Source organism: Centruroides vittatus, unplaced genomic scaffold (assembly GCF_030686945.1).
Source record: "Centruroides vittatus isolate TY-2023 unplaced genomic scaffold, ASM3068694v2 contig_883, whole genome shotgun sequence".
Lineage (NCBI taxonomy): Eukaryota > Metazoa > Arthropoda > Arachnida > Scorpiones > Buthidae > Centruroides > Centruroides vittatus.
This window is the reverse complement of record NW_027122575.1, coordinates 790,226-811,087: the sequence shown is the minus strand read 5'-3', so window position 1 is coordinate 811,087 and position 20,862 is coordinate 790,226. Positions and strand designations below refer to the sequence as shown.

At 32.3% G+C, this 20,862-nt stretch overlaps 1 protein-coding gene across 4 annotated transcripts; it reads left to right on the top strand.

The window, feature by feature from the left end:
• The first annotated feature begins 795 nt into the window (after window positions 1-795).
• Calx (sodium/calcium exchanger 3) lies at window positions 796-11,280 on the top strand. 4 transcript variants are annotated; one of them, XM_067280314.1, is made up of 8 exons: window positions 796-995; window positions 4,855-6,626; window positions 7,406-7,497; window positions 7,594-7,665; window positions 7,770-7,906; window positions 7,999-8,248; window positions 8,734-8,892; window positions 9,108-11,280. In XM_067280314.1, the coding sequence occupies exons 2-8, from the start codon at window positions 4,939-4,941 to the stop codon at window positions 9,482-9,484; spliced, it is 2,775 nt and encodes a 924-aa protein (XP_067136415.1). In that variant the 5' UTR covers window positions 796-995; window positions 4,855-4,938; the 3' UTR covers window positions 9,485-11,280. The 4 variants fall into 4 exon arrangements, with proteins under 4 accessions (XP_067136415.1, XP_067136418.1, XP_067136414.1 ...); XM_067280313.1 differs by lacking the exon at window positions 8,734-8,892 and adding an exon at window positions 8,462-8,620 and having other exon boundaries at window positions 797-995; XM_067280317.1 differs by lacking the exon at window positions 7,594-7,665.
• Window positions 11,281-20,862: the final 9,582 nt, after the last annotated feature.

Sequence of the window (20,862 nt, the reverse complement as noted above, 5' to 3'; positions counted from 1 at the left end):
AGGTGAAATTTCAATTATTTTATTATTTAATATTCAATAAATTTATTTGATAAATTCATAATATATTTTTTAATATAAATGTATCTAGAATTGTCAATTTTGATAGATGCGGCTATGTGATGTCGTTACAAATCTGGAAAACGAAATTACGTAAACGTGCTCGTCATCGCTTTAATAATCTAAAGTAATAATATATATATTTTTTTCTTTTGAGGAAGAACATTTTTCGAATACACGTGTTTAATGTATTTGTATAAATTGTACATAAAAGATGAACCCATCAAGAGAGAATACATTTTGGCAGAAGCTCAATAAGCTCAATGTCGTTGCTTTACAACACAACGTTCTTTCGTTGGGAAGAACACTGGCGACATTTTGAGCACTCGGAGAAATTTTTTTTCCTCTACCGCATAATAAATTAATATTGTTTCAGACGTATATTTTAAATCAAAAGTAACTTCGGTTACAAAAACTTTCTAGATTCTGGTAAAACGCGCAAGTCTGCTGTATCGACGACACTAAAATTATCAATACTAAAACCTGAAAGGAAGAAAAAACAAAATGGGTGAAAATGAAATTTGGTGGCAGAACGGTGCGAAACATTTGGGAAAAGTGAACATTTAATCGCCGCGGAAACAGTTAATTTTCAAACGAAATCGAGAAGCCCAAAAGAAAGAAAGTTTCTCTGCCCTTCTAAATATAACAGAGCATCTTCCCCGTTAACAGCTCACCCCTCGACTGATATTTGGGAAGTCCCTTACCCAGGATGCAATGGGAACTGTCGCTTTGGCAACGTAGACGACCATTTGTTGTCCAGATCGTTCGGAGAGGAAGGTGCAGTGCTGTCCGATAGTGACTCCTCTTACGTTAAATACTTTTTTTAGTTGTTTTTTCTCTCCTCTTTCCCTTCTTCTTCCTTCAAAAAATGGACAGTCGGAGATAAATGGAAATACTTTAATAAGAAAGGAATGTAAAAACAAAGAATCGGTAGAAAAGTAAGTCAATTTTTTTAAAAAAAGTTAAATTATAACTTTAATCGGTCAGAATTAATATTTAATGTAAAGTTTAAAGCCCGTAAAAAGTTGTTTTCATTTCTATTTAAATTTATAATTACTTTTAATTAGCATTTAATTACTAAAAGTACTGTTTACGCGCTTACGTTAAATATTTATTTACGGCCGCGCGTTAATTGTATACAAAGACTTTCGAGTGACTTATATTTATATATTTAGTCATTTACGGTTTTAGTAAATAAGTTAAAATATATATATAAATTGCGTGCTTTTCACATTGACGATACAAAATTTGTTGGAACAAAGTAAGTACACATAACCGGAACAATAGGCATAACAGCATTATCTGCGAGCTAAACTGTAATGCTATATTTCGCCCGATAACAATTAAAGCCTTCGTAAATAATTAATTATCTTATTAAAGTAAAACTTTCTCTGTTCGTCGTTCGTAATAAAATTTATTAATTAAATTCTTAAAATACTCGACTTGAATATTAACTCTACTTCTTGATCCGTTCTTATTATTCTGCTATCGTCCTTTAAAATCTTATGCTAGATCAAACGAAATTCAATCGATATTTTCTATCGTAGAAGCACGGTATCGTCACTCTTAATTTTAACATAAGATTTCGAAAAATATAAAATATATTTTATCTTTCTTTCTTCGCTGATTTTATTATCGCTGCACATTTCCAATCTGGTCAAAAAGTCAATATTGAAAGCGCGCATTCCAAACAAACCGATGGTTTTCGATATTATATTTGTTTTCATTCAGACTGGAACCATTCACCGATATAAAAGAGCATTTTCATGAGTTTAAGTCGAGAATTTCACGCACCATTACTGTTCAAAACTCTTATGTAGTTCACTGTCGACACAAATAGACGTATGATTTTGCTTCTTTTTTATTTTCCCTTGACCCGTTTATTGTCTGAGTAACAAATTGCCGAATACCGAAAATATTACACTTCAGATTCGATTTTATAGAAATAGTATATATATATATATATATATATATTTTTAATATCCCTTTGCATTCATGTCGTGTTCTGTTCCTGATGTGTATGAGAGTTGATGAAGACAGAAATAGATTGGCCAGGAACACAGGTATGCTGGGTATCTTAAGTCAGCGAATCTCACTTTAGCTAATTCTATTTAATAAAGAAATTCCGGATATCTCTTCATCCTTGAATATATATATATATAAACATTTAAGGTTTAATAAGTTATATAAAATTTATAGAAGTATTTGTAAATTATAATCAATTACTTAACAATCAATTCTATAAAGGATATTAAAGCATCCACACGAAGATTATTGGTCGGTGTGATTTTAATTAAGTGTCAGTTTTTCTTATCTGTTGACTATAGGCTACTAGGATACGCCGGAAAAGGAAGGGAAACGATGGGAGATATGGAAGGAAGAAGGATTCGATGGCTACTACGAAAAGATATGATAAATTTCAATATTTGAGAGAAATGATGATAGGATTTTCGATATTTAATAGAAAATTACCAGTTTAGTTCGAGATGAAGCGAATTAAATTTTTTTATCGATTGGATAAAATGTACTGATGATACTAAAAAGTAATTAAAGCTGGCTTTTCAAAAGTTGACCTTGACGATTTGGATAAAGAAACGAATTAGTCGAAACGAAGTCGTTTATTTTTAAAGTGATTCTTAATGAAGAGAAAAATCAATGTAGCATTTTTCTTTTTACTATGGCATATATTCGAATATATGTATTATTACATAACAAGCATTTTAGTATTTTGAACTGTTTATATTTATTTCGATACCAGTTTATAACTGTTTGTTTATTTTTTTTTTCTTTCAATTAAACTTTATAGTCAAATCTTCGGTAAGTACTTCAAACGATTCTTGTCATTTGAGAAAAACATCTTTCTTCCTGTCACGTGTTCTAGTGTTATTTCCTCTTCCGAGAAAATCATTATTTGCTTCCTCTTCCGGAAACTGAGTTAAACCTATTTTTTCCATTTTATATTTTTCCATAGGCCTACATATATTTGTTAGGTTTTCGAAAAAGTTTATCATAACTTTTATCTCCATATTTAATAAAGGAGAGTGACTTCTAACCAATCGATTAGTTTTCAATTGAAATATGTTTTCTGCATTGTTTGTTTCTGTTACAAAAATACATTGTTACATGCTCTATTTGTTTAATTCAATTAGAAATAAATTCACCTCATTTTCAATAAATTATTAAATCGATTAAATATTTTATAGCTCGTAAAGCTCATTTATGAGTATGCTGTTATTTTAGATATTCTTGATTTTTCATTTTACATCTTCATTATGACGAGCAAAATTTTTCATTTTATTATAAAATAAACAATAATTGCTTAATTATGTAACATAGTGAGACAGTAATTCAAGCTTATATTTTAACGTATCATGTTTGTCTGTAATATGCAATGATTAAAAAGACTCTGACACAACAATTAACTTATAATATACACACAATGTACGCCTTCTTCCAAACAAATTTGAAAGTGCAGACTTTTCTTTCGAAAGTTTATATATTTAAATGACACAGGTTATGATCCGTTCATTTAAGTTTATTTCCTTCTTATTGTCACCTCCCCGTTTTCATAATGATCTATTTTCGTCGTCACCTGTTGCGATGCGTCATCTGTCGTTTTACCAAAGTTATCATTAAATCCTACAATCTCATTATTATCTAACCTCGAGCCACACAGATTAGCAATCCCATCATATGCTGACAAACAGATTTTCTATTAATTGTTTTCTCTATTACTCAGGACGGAGGAAAGATTAACAAGGCCGGTTTGGTTTATGATTTCGCCCACTAGTCGGTGTTGTTGTGCCAAAACTTGTGGCTACAGACCAATTTGGAAGCGACTTGGGTCACGATACCGATATTTGGTACACCTACCTCTAACATTTCTTCGTTAGACTTGATGTCGATAACACGGAGTTAACCGCAATCATTCTTAACTGAAACTTCGATTACTTTATATAACTTGGTTGTATTTTAGTGCTGTTTATATAGTCGATCTCTTTAGTTGCATAAGTTTTCCTTTTGTTCTATTGTAATATCTTACGATATAAATTTGGTTTCTTACAAATTAAATTTCTGGATTGCTTTTTAATGATATTTCTATTAATCAAAGTATGTAGGTAAAGTTCAAACGTTGAAACTTCTTTCATGGATTCAACGTTCTTTTATCAATTACTGATTAATTACATCAAATGGTTTCATGTGAAAATATTTGTTCTTTTTGTCGATATATATATAATACATGGTGATTATTTTATCTAATCCATTTTTGAAATATTGTTTAATATAAAAGGTTGTAATAAAAACTCGTATGAATTTAATAAGTAGCATTTACGGTCTCCAATTTCGACAGATATACAAATTGCAACAATTAATACATTTCTCATCAATGGGAATAATATAAAACTAGAAGCCACGTCACGCAATGGCAAGTCTTGTCTTTTAGCTAAAATTAGAAAGATGTTGTCTTTGGTTGCTGGCAAGACTTCTTTGGTTTATTTCGGTCTCTTAACAATGGACAGTGTACGAGCTGAAACAATATACCAGTTACCCTGGTATGTTGAAAATTGTATCCCTTATGCAGAAATACTTTTAAAAATTACTTCCGAAAATTTAATCGTCAGAATAAATTATAATAAAAACGTGTGTATTTTCGAGTCTTCCAATGATATTTACTATATGGAATGATAAAAGGTACAAGGTATTTTCTTTATCTTTTGCGTTATCGATGTTATTGCAGATTTGTGATAAATAAGAACAATAGTCTGACGTAGATATTAATATTTTGTCATTTTGCAGGTTTCCGAGTGTTGGGTGACGGAAATAATTGGATTAATAATCCTTGTCATGTCTGAAGAAACAAGGTGATTGTTCCTCTTCGAAATGAAGTGCTCAACAAAACTGCTTGGTGCGGCGATTTTGGTGTGTGTGGCGAGTGTTGCCAGAGCGAGTGGAAATGAGACTAAATGCAAAGAAGGATTATTATTGCCTATATGGATGCCCCAAGAAAATCTCAGTTTGGGAGATATAATTGCACGAGGCATAGTTTATTTTATTTCTCTTTTCTATATGTTTGTGGGTGTTTCAATTATTGCTGATCGTTTCATGGCATCTATTGAAGTGATTACATCGAAAGAGAAGGAAGTTGTGGTGAAGAAACCAAATGGCGAAACTCAAACTATAAGTGTAAGGATATGGAACGAGACAGTGTCAAATTTAACGTTAATGGCTCTAGGATCCTCAGCACCAGAAATTTTGCTGTCGATTATTGAAGTATATGGTCAAAATTACGAAGCGGGTGAACTTGGTCCAGGTACTATCGTAGGAAGTGCTGCTTTCAACATGTTTGTCATCATAGCCATTTGTGTTTCGGCAATTCCTTGTACCGAAAACAGAAAAATCAAACATTTACGCGTTTTCTTTGTCACTATGACCTGGAGTGTATTTGCTTATATATGGCTATATTTGATCCTCACATGGTCGTCTTACGGAGTCATCGAAGTATGGGAGGGATTACTAACCCTCTTTTTCTTTCCAGCAACTGTGGTGACTGCTTATATTGCCGATCGTCGTTTGCTCATTTATAAATATTTATCGAAAAATTATCGCATGAACAAAAGAAGAATTATCGTTGGGACAGAGGGAGGAGACGACGTAGAGATGGGCGCGAAGAGTAATCACATTCCTGATGGCACTTTACAGTATTACGAAGGTGAACCCAGTGATGAAATGAGAGAATTCGAACAGCACCGTCAGGAATATATCACACTTTTACGCGAACTGAGAAAGAAACATCCTAATCGTAACATGGAAGAAATTGAAATGATGGCACGCGAAGAGTTACTTAATCGTGGCCCGAAAAGTCGTGCATTCTATCGTATTCAAGCAACTAGAAAACTTATGGGAGGAGGAAATTTGAAGAAGAAGATCGAAAAGCTTGAACCTAAAAAAGAGGAGGTTAAAGAAGTTAAAGATGACAGTATCAGAATCTTTTTTGATCCAGCACACTACACTGTTATGGAAAATGTTGGACAGTTTTCCGTCACCATAGCTCGAGAAGGCGATCTAAATTCCGCCGTTTGTGTCGACTATACAACGGAAGATGGCACTGCTAATGCTGGCGATGATTACGAACCCGTGGAAGGAACTTTAGTATTTCGACCTGGAGATACCCAAAAGCAAATCTTCATCAGTGTTATTGACGATGATGTATTTGAAGAAGATGAACATTTCTATGTTCGATTGAGTAACGCCCGTTATCTACATAGCGTAGATGGAGGCGTTCGTGCCATGAACGGTTCTCCGGGTCAGAGACCACCCATCAAATTGGCCACACCATCATTAGCTACCGTTATGATTCTGGATGATGACCACGGAGGCATTTTTTCAATTGCACAAGCTGAATTCGAAGTTCCGGAGTCTGTCGGTGAGTTCATGCTAAAGATCAACCGATTTAGCGGAGCCAGAGGAAGAGTTGTTCTACCGTTCAAAACTATAGAAGGAACTGCCAAAGAAGGGAAAGAATTCGAACCTCTCGACGGACAATTAGTTTTTGACAACAACGAAACTTTGTAAGTATAAAGCAAACAGAAAGATTCTTTTGATCTTTAGGATTAATTAGTTATTTATGAACTAATAATACCCGTTGAACCGTTATAGAAGTTCTAATAATCAGAAATGCAGGGAAAGGTTACAGATCTTGTCATGTTGCTATGGCGACGACACCAAGGTTTCGGGACCGGCGAATGCAGTTTGGTCGAAAGAGACGATCGATAGGACGATCGTGACGACGAAACATTAGCGTCAATCAACTATGTTGGACGTTACTTAATACTAACCTCTTTAAACCTATCTCTCGGATATATAAAACAACAAAATCTTGTTCATTTTAAACACGATCGATATTTTAACCGAAATATTTTTGATTGGCTAACTTATGAATTGTCGAACTTTACCGTATGTCGACTAAACGTAAGGGGAAAGATACCTTCAAAGGGGCTTTAGATGACAGTAAGTTTATCGGTAAGAGAGCGAAGAAATCGAACAAGAAAACTTGGTTTTTCCTTTTGATGGCAGAAATACATCCGTTTCTTTTATCGCATGCTTGCCCATATTCGATAAGAACATGCGTGTCTCGCTCGATTAACGAGAAAGGAATGTTTGGATCGTTTGTCACTTTATAGTTGTTAAGTCAGAAGTTTATTACTTCGGTTCTTGATCAGCGGCCGAGGCCATATCATATCCTGCTGGAAATCACCATTGGCTTTTTTAGAAATCGATCTGTTTATCTCTTATTTTTTTAGTTTTATAGTCTCTCTTCATATTATTTTAATTTGTATTTTTTTTACAGCAAAGATGTCCCGATTCGCATAATCGATAATGAGTCCTATGAGAAAGATGCAGTTTTCTATGTTGAATTAGGTGAACCTAAATTGGAGTCAGGTAAATATACGCGATTTGAAGAAAAGGTTTCATTCACACTACCTTCCTTCCCTTTTTAATTATCTTTGTATTTCTTCCACTGAATCCATGTAACAGCATCTACACCCATTACACCGGATACCAATGAAATCGATTTACAAATTTCTTGTCGCTCTTCATCTGAAACAGGTGGGAGCGCCCTTGGCTGGCTTTCTTTCCAACACTAACTGACTAATAAGTCTTTTTTGTCCAACCGATGGTTGCTGTTTTATAACAAAATTATACTTTGTTAGACTTGAATAAGGAGGAAACTGAAGAAGGCGATGAAGAGGATATGACTGATGCCGAAAAAATAGCTCTTTTAGGCAAACCGAAATTAGGCGAGGTTTATAAATGCGAACTTCGAATTAAAGAAAGTAAAGAATTTAAGGTAAAAAAAGTTTTACAAAAAAAATAATTTTCAAAAATAAAAAAATAGATGTGATTCCACAACTGATAATAAGTGTATAATACAAATTATAGAATACTGTGGACAAGTTATTCCAAAAATCGAATGTCGCTTCGTTGCTGGGAACCTCTTCGTGGAAGGAACAATTCATCGAAGCAATTACGGTTAGTGCTGGTGATGATGACGATGAAGGCGAAGGGGAAGAAGGTGAAGAAGGGGAAGAGGGGGGCGAAAAAGAAGAGAAAATGCCTACTTGTACAGATTATGTTTTGCATTTTATCACAATATTCTGGAAACTGATTTTTGCATTTGTTCCACCAACAGGTAAGATGCTAGTGTTTCTTTAATACAAAAATAACTATTATATGATATAATTGAGATTTTTTTGGCAAATGGTGTTCGAATGAGCTATTACTAACACATGGTAGGTTTGATAGTGTTGTTGTTGTTCAGTAGCATGAATGTTGTTTGGAGCTGACAGACTAACCACACTATTATTCAATAAAGGAAGATATTACCATATTTACTCTTCCGCAGATATATTGGATGGTTGGGTATGTTTCGTCGTCTCCATTATTATGATTGGGGTATTGACAGCTGTTATCGGCGACTTGGCGTCGCATTTTGGTTGTACCGTCGGATTGAAAGATACTGTGACAGCTGTGGCATTCGTAGCTCTTGGTACAAGTGTACCTGGTAAGTGATGTGTTTAGCGTTTTGTAAGATGGTCTGAGTCCGTTACTGGATAAGCCGGTAAGTATGCAATAAGCACCTAGAAGATCTCTTAATCACTATTTGTGTTCCTGTAGACCACTTAGAAGGATGGGCCTGCTTTATGGTTAGTATCGTGATCATAGGGCTCCTGACTGCCCTTATCGGTGACCTGGCATCTCATTTTGGTTGCACCATTGGCTTACACGATTCAGTAACGGCCATTTCTTTTGTGGCACTTGGAACAAGCATACCAGGTAAAATATGACGGTATTAATTGAACGAAAGGAGGCTCCCTTGTCCGTTTTCATTTGTTCAGTTTATACTTTCCACTTGGGTTTGTGTTTTTTTTTATTGCTTTTTATATTTTACCTTCTATTATTTTTATTTTAAACCCACTAGTTTATAATTAATTTGCTATATTAATTTAATTTTATTTGTTTGGGATTAATTTCTACGTGTGATGTTTCAGATACATTCGCCAGCAAAGTGGCTGCTGTCAATGATAAATATGCTGATTCATCTATTGGAAACGTTACAGGAAGTAATGCTGTTAATGTCTTTTTGGGAATCGGTATTGCCTGGTCTATTGCAGCAGTGGTTCATTATGTCAGAGGGGATCAATTTGAGGTCCATCCCGGAAGCTTAGCCTTTTCTGTTACTCTTTTCTGTTGTTGCGCTTTCATCGTTTGCGTCATATTATTATTACGACGTAACAAAGCAGTGGGTGGCGAATTAGGAGGACCCATGAAATATAAAGTACCCACCGCGATTTTTTTCGTTTTCCTATGGGTATTTTACGTCCTCATGTCAAGTTTGGAAGCGTACGATATCATCCAAGGATTTTAAAGTGGAATTTATTTATGTAAACGAAACAGAATTGCTTCTCTCCGTTGCAAATGTGACAATTGAAATAGCAACGGGGCGACCAAGTGTCCAGCTCCGGCACCCCCATTCCCAACGCCAGATGTTGAAGGCCACGGATCATCTTACAAAACTGTGGACATTGTGCACCATATCGATTGTGGCATTTCACCCATCAATTTTCCTGTAAGCACTTTTTTTGTTTTTTGTTTCACTATTAGTTTTGGTTACAAAGAATTAACTGAAGTAAAATCAAATATTAAAAACATATCTTAAATAATTATCTATCTCTGATCCTTAATTGACAGAGATAACTTGCCAAACTAATTATATACAGTCGGTGATTATACATTTAAATCTTCAATGTTTATTCTATTACTCCCTTTGACAACTGATCAAATTCACTTCCCTTTGTCTACACATGAAATTATTCAAATGGTGTTTGTGACGCATGTTTAGATGTTTTTTATATCATTAGTTCATACTGTGATTGACATTAGAAAATGAAAGTTTAACGAAGAAAAGAATGTTAATCGTGAAGATCCGACCATGTCTAAAACCGTTCATTCCGGGCCAGCACTTTTCTTTCCCTGATATGATCTCATCAATGTATTAAAGCACTAAGTTTTCTTCAGCCAATGATTTATTTTTCCACTCCTTTAATTTAAAAAATGGAGGAAAAAAATATATATATATCTTGGCAGCTAAAATAAATTAAAACCGAACTAATCATCGAATAAATTGCTGCCAAAAAAAAGCGAGGTAGCTCGTTAGATATTTAAAAATATAGCTTTTATTATTGGTAATATTTTTTAAAGAAAAAAATTATGTACTGTACATATACATTTGCTTAAAAGATGTGCACATTTTTTCGAGAATGCGCAACGATCAAAACGTCCGAAATGTCGAGTTGGTCTTTCATTCGACGTATTTGCAGTTTCAGTTCTTGTGTGAGAAAAAATATCACGAAAAGCTCAGGACAAAACTTCCCAATGTTGACGGATTGTTGGTGTGATTGTAGATTGTGTTAGTCCTATTGTCTATGGATATGCTTGGTCTAAGCAAATTGTTGTTGAAGTACTTAGAAATGTTGAACATGTTTGTTATTAGTAAAGGTTTGTTAACTTATATAAAAAGGAATACGTGTGGTATTATTTACCTGTTAGTTTCTCACGGAAAGAAAGCTTTCATTAACTGGTACAATATATCAAATAATATATATACATATATATAATATACACACACACAACTATAAATATAATATATATATAAATATATATATAAATCACTGAAGCCAGTGTAAATAAATTATTTTTGATTTATTATTGCCTTAAAATGTGCTCAGTATGTGTGTGTGTATGTGTTCAGTGTGTATGTATACATATATTATAAATATATACAAATTAATCATTTGTCCCATGTTCAATTAAAGTTTCAAATTTGCAATAATCTAAATATAAAAAATGTTATTGATGTATATGTATTTATATACATATGCCATATAATTTAAAAATAAATACAATATACAGTATATAACATATATGCCTGCACAAAACAATGGTGCAAGTGTATATGGTAAGTACAAATATCTTAGTTGGCATTGTTCTATGCAAATAAATGTAAAATATTACATATATATATTTAAAAAAAAATTCTTTCCTGGCAGTTAAAAGAAATTATTTGTAGAAATGTTAATTTATTCTGATACAGTACCAATTAATGATGAGCAAGAAAATGTACTGTATGTAATCTTTAAATTCATTAAAATTTTTATAATTCTATATTTGTATTTATTGAACAAAAAACTACATTATACTATCTTCATTATAGATTTTCTTCAAATAAAAAAATTCCTAATAAAACTTCTTTTTATAAAACAGCATTAACAAATTATAATATATATATATATAATATATTTCTGAACATGATTTAGCATCTTTAATATTAATTTTTATTAGATTTTATATCACAGCTTTAATACTACTATATTAATCTTTTTTGTCACTCATCAATAACTTTGATCAGTGTAATAACTTGCTTTAACATTAATTTTAATGTGTATTGCTGAATTGTTTCTTAAATATTTATTACATGTAAACAATCTAATTTTATTTATCTATTTTTATTAAAATAAAATTAATTCCAATGTACTATAAAGTAGGCTAAAAGTTACAAAGATAGTATATTTAAACATTATAAGAAATATGGCCAAGAAAATGTGGACTATTTTTATTTCTGCCCTACTGACTTCTGCCTTTTGGCATCTACCCATTTTAACTTGATACACAATATACACTACATCTATTTAATTTTTAAGTGGTGATAGTTGACCACAACTGATTCCTATTAGAACCCATATTTATAATGATTATTTTGAAAAGATAGTATATTATAATTTCAAAATGATTAAATATTGAAGTTTAGAATTAAAAGTTTAACCATATCTATCATTATAAATAAATAATTAACTACAATTACAAACAAGGTTATTATTCTCACATCTATAATTATAATTCTTTATAGAAATCCCATTACAGAAAATAAATAAATAAAAACTATAATTAATCAAACCAGTCTTATGATGATAATTAACAACATATTCAAAAACACTTATCAAACTTGAATGTAAATCATATTTCAAATGTAATAATTATGTACAATCTTTTTTTTAAATTATAAATTAGTGATAAATAACACATTCTATAATTTGCTACAATAGAAGTAGCTGTAATAGTAGTTATATAACAGTAAAGAATAATAAAAGGTGTCCAAATATTACAATGAATTAACTTGAATGAACTACAATAAAAAACTAATTCAAATGAAAAATAAATATTTAATGTAATAAAATTTAAATATATTTCTTAGAATATATTATTTAAATATATAATTTTGTTTTCTTAATGCTTAAATGGCAATAATTATTTTATTTCTGGATATTATGAAAGTGAGAATTGTAAAGTCAAGGGTTATTCTGCAAAAATTTTATTCAGTTAAACTAGGTAAGAAATCTATTTATAATTTTTAAGATTACATAATAAGATCAATAAGAGTTTTATTACATACATACATATCAGAAAGGATATGTAAAAAATTTTAATAAATAGAATGTAAAACATATTAGAATAATAAATACTCCTCTTAAAGTATATTTAAACATAAGTTAAAAATACTCATTTACATCATCTTGATAGCTATTCATGTGCACCATCTTAATATAAATCATTAAAAATTTTGATATTAAAACAAATTAATTTCAAAAATACTCTAAAACAAAATAGAACAATTCTTATTTACAATAAATTAAAGTTTGTTGGGCAAGATGATTTTTGTTAGTCCATTAAAAATAAAACTATTGTATTTATTTAGAAATAATTTCAAAGTATAACTCTTTTAGCCACTAAAAATATATATACAATAATAATAGAATTGTAATTTCTATTTATAAACAAACTCTAAATTAAAATACTTGTAGGGAACACATTGTAATGGAACACATTTGTAACTGACCTGAAGCAGAGCAGTCAAGCTGTTTGAAAACATTTGTCATTGTTAATGTTCTACTGAAATAAAGCAAAGGTTACCTATGTTATCAAACAAAATCAAACAAATATTAATCATGTGATTAACATTTGTTTGATTTTCTTCCCTTTTACTTTTAAGGATTGTTGTTAATAACCATTTTTCAATTTAATTTAAACATTATTATTACTAATATAATAATAGCATCATATCATATTATCATAGTTAGTCTGTTTGAATCTCAAATTTAGATTTAAGATTTGGATATATATATCTAAAAATATGTATAGATATATGGTATAATTTATATCCCAGGATATAAATTATATCACTTAGAAAGGAATGAATAGTATATTGATTGGTGACAATTCAAATTGATGAAGACAAATTTAAAAGAACAAGTAAGTACACATACAGTTAAATTTATCAATAAACTAAAATTGAAGTTTAAATTTACTTTAAATGTTTATAATTTAATGACATTCAAAATGCACATTAAAATTTAGAATAAAGTTTTAAAATTGTTGAATTGTCTCTAAGTTTTCCAGAGATAACACAATAAGCTAGATAAGCTATAAAATAATGCAAAAGTATTTTTATTGATAATTTCCTATATAATCGACACAAAGAATATAAGCTTAATCTAAAAGTATGAGTTGAAGCAAAATGATTCTTATATTCAAGAATATACAATATAGAACAATATTTTCTCATTTAAGTTTCTTCCTTTACTAAATACAGAAAGTTTTCTATTATCTGTATATGGCAAACAGCTAGTTGAATAATATATGTCTAACAGTAATTATTTCTCTTTATTTTTTATCATCAAAATAGTAGCAAAGCATTGATTTCGGAAATTTCTTAATATGGACTATTAAGAAATTTCCGAAATCAATGCTTTGCTATATTTAATTTTTCTTTCATTTAAAATAACTATTTACTCTATTTGATGTATACTTATTATGTACAGTGATTTCTAAATTTATTTTAACGCATTGAACCCTAAAAAATTTACCAAACCTGTCGAGGTACTCATCTAGCCATCTCTACCAAAATTGAGCTAAAAGTTTTTGTTATTTTAACTTAAAAAATATATTCAGGCAAGTTATGAATGTCTAACCTGAGGATAAATTGTACTTACATATCAGCTGCTATAAAGCCTAATTTTATTATAACTTTATTATTAGAATGTATATATTATTATGTTTAAGATGTTTTAGTGCATTTGGAAGTTATTTGTATTTTATATGCATAAAAATTTAAAATATATACTATATACTGACAAACATTTGACTAGTTGATGGTAAATACCAAGAATATATACATATTCCAACTTACAAATTCAACTTAGATTTAGGAATGGAACTTGTTCGTAACTCAGGGATTACCTGTATTTCATTACTAGATAAAAATTAAGTCAAAAATAGAATGAAATACCAGTAATTATTCTCTTTTTACATACATCATATGGGACCATTATAATAATGAAACAAACAAATACACTGATAAAATTGAGGTTATCAAAAATATTTATGGTAATTAGAAATGTTTTTGACCATCATTTTGATCATCAGTTAATATAACACAATAAATAGAATAGAATTATTTTTGTACTTAAAATTATAAATTTGAATAAAAATGAAGAGATGTTTCTAATTAAATGGTAATCTTTTTACCATAAGGTAACCTCAATCTTAGCAATGTATTTATTTATTTATTTTGTTATACATTACACAGAAAAATCAAATTGCAAGTTTAAAATATATTATTACTTTTCTGTACATTTTAATCAACATTCTGATGAATTAAAAACTGAAGATCTTATTAAATTTGCAAAAATCAAAATGCTACATACATATTATTTTTAAAAATTACTGAATAGTAATTTTTCTAAAATAATACTTAAAAACACTATAATTAAAACTATCCTTGTATTTTTCTATTCCATTAAACTCTGCACTAATGATATTGATGTGCTTGTCTTTGAGAGAAAAATTTTTTGAAGTCAGATTCAATGTTGGATAAGTGAAGCCTCATGTCTACTTTAGGACAGGGTCTATTTCTTGGTGTATTTTGAAAATGCTACTTCAAAATGGTATGTTATTTACAAAATAGTAGTTATTTTACAGAGTACCTTGCAATTTTTGGGTATTCATTTTTAAACTGAACCCAAATTCAAAGAAAGTCAGTGGTTTGAATGTGTCTTTTAAGTTCCTATCAACTATTATGTCAATATGTTCAATTTCTCTGGGTGGTAGGTCTGTTGAGGCTGAGAATAGATTTCAGAGCCAGTTTGTTTCTTCCTTCACAAGTGGATTTCTTCTATTGATACTTGGGACTGGCTCTAGGCACCAACAAAGTAAATATCTGATTGGAGCAGAATATTTTTGAGGGTAGTATTTTACAAAAATAACTCTATAAAAAGTTAAGAGTTTTTTCATTTTAATTGTACTTTCTTTAACTTTTAAAACTTGCTTTTTATATTTAAAATACATGAGTAAATTGTATTTTTCTGAGCCAATTTTTAGGTAGCAATTTTGTTTGCTTGAGCTGGCAAAAAATATAGAGTCAGTCCTGTTGATACTTGTAGGTTTTTGAAGTGTTCTATTATTCCTGAAGCATTTTCTGATGAAAGAGGAGTTTCTGATTCAAACACAACTATAAAGTGTAGTGAAACACTTAATAATTTGTTTTGTTTTTCATGAAAGATTCCCAAAAGTAGATTTTTAACTTACAAGTTAGCTTTTCAAGTCTTGATAAACTGAATCTCTTTCTTCAGATTAGGCTATATTTGTAACAATACTTTCAGCTTTTGACAAAATTTAAAGCAATCAGTGAGATAAGACAAACATTGCAACCACTTGGATCACACATTTTATAATAATAATCTGAATGAAAATTCCAAAAAAAACGATGTTACTTCATTCTTTAAGGTGAAAAGCTGGATCAGAACTTTGCTCCAAGACAATCATCTTACTTCTATGTGAAACAATAGAGACTTGAATGGCTTCCACTTTCTTCATAACAGAGCAGCAAAACGTCGATAATTCATAGTCTTGGATTTCATGAAATTCATTACTTTTACAGCTTCACTGAGGATATTTTGAAGATTTAATGGTTTTTTTTTCCCGCTATCAGTGAGATGATGCAGTGGCTACTCCCATTTGCAGTGGTTACTTTACATTTGCATTTTGAAGTTGTAGGAATGCTACTGTTGTCTGGAATCTCCTCAGTTTTTCACTAAGATCAGGCATATCTTCTTCAAACTACCATTTTTAACCATTTCACCATGGCAAAACATTCACAAAAATAAGCACACAAAAAACTTAAAACATAAATCATCAACAGAATCAAAATACTGTAACACAAAACTATGAATTTAGAATAAATAAATTAATGTCTATCAATGTTGACAAATAATTTCATTACATGACATGTCTTATTCTTTTAAGAGGCTATGCTAATTCACTGATTGGCCTAGATCAATGCTGTTGTATTTACATAAAGGCCTACACTGTCAGGAGGTCTTGTCATCTGCTTATGTAGAAAACTGGAAAAAATTGAAATTTTGCAAGGTGAGGCCTAGAATTTTCCATGTGACATTTGGCAATGAATCTTCAGGAATAATACAAACAACAAAAAGCTCTTGGAGTGAAGCAGAGATAAATTGTACTCTAACAGTGACAGAAATATTAATTTGAATGTCATACATATTGCCACAAACATACCTACAAACCAACCAACATACATACAAAATTTAGGTCTGTCAATAAATTTTTTTTACTACTGTAGATTTTCCTTTTATGGAATTCCCTAATATTTCTTCAGAGAACCTCAAGGTTCCATGGAACCCAGTTTGGGAAATAAACATTAATCAACAACAATAAACATACAGTCAAATAAGGGAATCTCAAATATGTAATTAGATGAAATATCAATAATTGATATTATTTTAATGTAATTACAATATAAATTAACAAAAAATTTTATATTTAATATCCAAACTTTTGGAAAGATCTAATTCAAATAAACTATGTAGATATAGCTTAATCATTTTGCAGAATAAATTTTCTCTAATGGCATTAACATTACAATTATCTAATATTGTATTAGTTTCTGTTAACTTTAATGTTGTTATTTGTTTCTGTTGACTGTAGGCATAGAAATGTTATTTTCATGTATAATGTCTTATTTTATAAAATCACATATATTTTATTTCTGAAAATATGTACTGTACTGTACGTTAATATTTAAACAGTGTAAACTAAAAGTATAATATTATTAAAGTAATACATTGTACAGTATTAGTTTAAGAAGTTAGGTTATTTCTAGTCAGGGCTGTCATAAGGAGGCATACAGGTTTTGCAGAGCACATGGGGACACCAAGGGACATTCCTAATTGAGTGCCTATTCGTCTGGCGAGGAATAAACTTCTACGGACTAATATATAATACTGTAAGACGTTCATATCATCCAAACTAAATTCAAAGGAATTTTGATGGTGATCAAAAAAATAGGAAGTCAGGATATACTTCCACTAATTCGTAAGAGGCGCAAGATATCAGCGCTCTCAGACAATTTCCAGTTGCTTCCAGCGAGAGAGTCTATAATGAGAGAGAGAGAGAGAGAGGCCATGTAAAGAACGCTTTTCTATTGGTAGTTTGTGATCACGTGACCTTAAGCCGCCATTATTCTTCCAAACAACGTGTTAGCGAGATCGGAACGAAAGTTTTGTGGATAAATTTTATTGTCTCTACGTTCGTTGTCTGCAAACATATTAAAATTAATCAAAAGTTGGTGATATTAAGAATATATAGACTATATTTCGACTAATGACGATATACTGTTTATTTGTATTAATCTTAAGTTTTCGAGTTTTAAGCGAATTATTATACAGTATACTGATATTTCTTAGTTAAGTAAGGAGTTATTGTTTAGTTTAACTTATTTTACACTTTAATAATCCTTACAGTATGATTAGGTGTGTTGCTTTCGGCTGCACAAATCGCAGCGATAGAGGATTTTGGTTAATGTTACGTATGGTTCCAAAATGGCGGCTCGCCTCTGATTCCAACAAATAGAAGAAAGGAAACAGTGGGGATGCACGTTCTAACCTATTCTAATAATTTTGTTGGTAATAATAATGGTAATTCATTAGAATAGGTTAGGTTAGGTTAGAAAGTGCGTCTCCACTGTTTTCCTTTCTTCTATTTGTTGGAATCAGAGACGAGCCGCCATTTTGGAACCACAGGTAACATTAACCAGGATTTTTTATGAAAGTTTTTTCGAAAGGGCCCATCAGTGGCCAAGCGGTTCCGTTCCCTGAACACAGGGAGTTCGGTCGTGCGTTCTCGCTTCGCCAAGACGGGCTGACCACGTGGAGTTTTTCGGGTTTTCTCCACGTCTAACGTCTGAATAGGGGGCCAGTTTCCCTTAAAAAGACTTCTCGGAAGGCATCCCCTTAGGCAGGGTGAGTTCGTGAAGTCGAACGAGTTAAACGAGAATGACGTCATCGTTATTCTTATTTTCGTTAGACATTTCGACCGATTCGTTTATAACGAAATGGCTGTTTCCAAAATATGAATGTTGCTAATGCAATTTTATCCGAAATATTTTTCTTAGATTGCTTCAGGTAGACAGGTTAGTTATTTCTATCATTTCACCTTTTAATCCACAATTTAAACACTCGAGTAGATTTAGAAACATCGATAACGCCCGACGCCATTTTCTTCACGAAGTAAACTAACTCTTTCTTTTGTCAATTTCGGCCGCGTTTCTTTATGCAGCGCTCGAGAAGCGCTTTACAGCGAACACTCTGAAACCCGTTTCTAAATGCAGCGCTGAAATGTAGCGAACCGTTTGTAAACGTTTGCTGCAAGAGGTCGCTGCAGCGAAGATAAAGCAGCTTTTACGTTCGCTACACGCGTAAAGCAAAATGGACGCTTGTGTGTATAATACGATATTATGCTGCGAAAATAAAAGAGTAGAAGTGACTGTTGATAAAAATATTATATGGAAACATTAAGGATTAAATTTTATAAAATGACTCTGAAAGTTATCTAAAGAATAAGGAAATACTATACAGGGTGGACCAGCGAAAACGAAACGGCAGAGTGTTCGTGTTCGTACAAGCAAATCGCTCGGACAGGTCGATTTTACTCTCGAGGGAACATCTTTTTAAATAAAGTTTTTGCGATTCTGAATACAACAGACAACAATAAATTTTAAAAACTCATTTATTTTGTATTAACTAAACAAACATTTATTTCGAAAAAATGTTTGTTTAGTTAATATTCAGAATCGCAAAAACTTTATTGCAAAAGATGTCCCCTCGAGAGTAAAATCGACCTGTCCGAGCGATTTGCTTGGACGAACACGAACACTCTGCCGTTTCGTTTTCGCTGGCCCACCCTGTATATTCGTATGTACAGAACAAGGCCAAAAGAGGGCGGGTGCCCGCGGTTTATTAGCTTATTTATCGGGCAGCCAAGCCCTCGGGCGCTGCGCTTGACGCTTTACAAGTCGTGGTGAGACACCACATGACAACTCTTCCCTTCTAGAAAAATACATAATCTTTCCAATATTTCTGGAGGTTGTCTTATGCGTCCTCTCTGGGATTGCTGGTAGGTGCATCCAAACTGTTCCGCTTCGTCTGGAACTGGCTTTTCCACGTCCGACTTGTCGTTGGGAGGAGACACTTCGTTTGTCAGTTCGGCTGTCGTCTCCTTATCTGGTGAACGTAGTCGAATTTGGTATTATGCCGCTTAATTATTTGACCATGTGCGGGCCGAATAAGTGACGTTTCCTCTCACACCAGTGATGTCAGTGCTTGGCAGAATTGAAGTTACGAACATAAACTGGATCGCCCATTCGGAGAACTCGGTTTGGAGATTTAATATCTAGTTTCTCATTGTTGTCTTCTTTCAAAATTGAGGGATAGCAATTGTCTATACAAGTCCGGAACTTCCGCCCCATCAGCAATTCAGCCGCACTCACTCCCGTTGCCAACGACGGGATCACATGCTGTCGTATTATCATTCTCGTTAACTTCAATCCGATGTCAGCTCCTTTCATTTTCTTCAGAGTCTGTTTTGTAAATTGACCATCCTTTCCTCTTGTCCGTTAGATGATGGATGGAAAGGCCGGATGGCTGAGCTGTCAAGGTAGCAGCTTACCGCTCTGGGGGACCCGGGATCGAATCCAGACGGGTCGAGAAATCCCAGGAATTTTTCGGGGGGTAGTCCGTTCAGATATGTCGGGCCCTGTCCCTCACCACCCGGTCGCCCCATTGTGGGCCTGGCCGAACCCATAATGGCCCCTTGGCCCCATACCCATACCCATAATGGCCCCATAATAAAAAATAAAAGATGGATGGAAGGGTGCCGTGGTGATATGTTGAATACCATTGTTATTAAGGAATTTGCGAAACTCACAAGACGTAAAGGCAGTGCCGTTGTCTGATACGATCACTGTTGGTATTCCGTGCGTAGCGAAGTTTCTGCAACACCTTAATCACTCCACTTGCAGATGTCGAGTGCACTTTATCCACTTCCAACCACTTGGACCTGGCATCCATCACTATGAAAAATATTTTGCCCTGAAAGAGGCTGGCAAAATCACGGAGCTTCCTCCGGTTTCTAAATGGATGTTGTTTTGGGAGGATTATGTTGGACTCAGTGGCGTAGCGTAGTGGGGGCGGCAGGGGCGGCATTTTTTTACAATAAATAATAATAATGTCTTGTAAAAATTTTAACCATTTCATTTCATATTTTTTGTCGCACCTACGATTCGGACCGATTGAAATGAGCACGGAATTTTTCATTACTTATTCTGCGACGAAA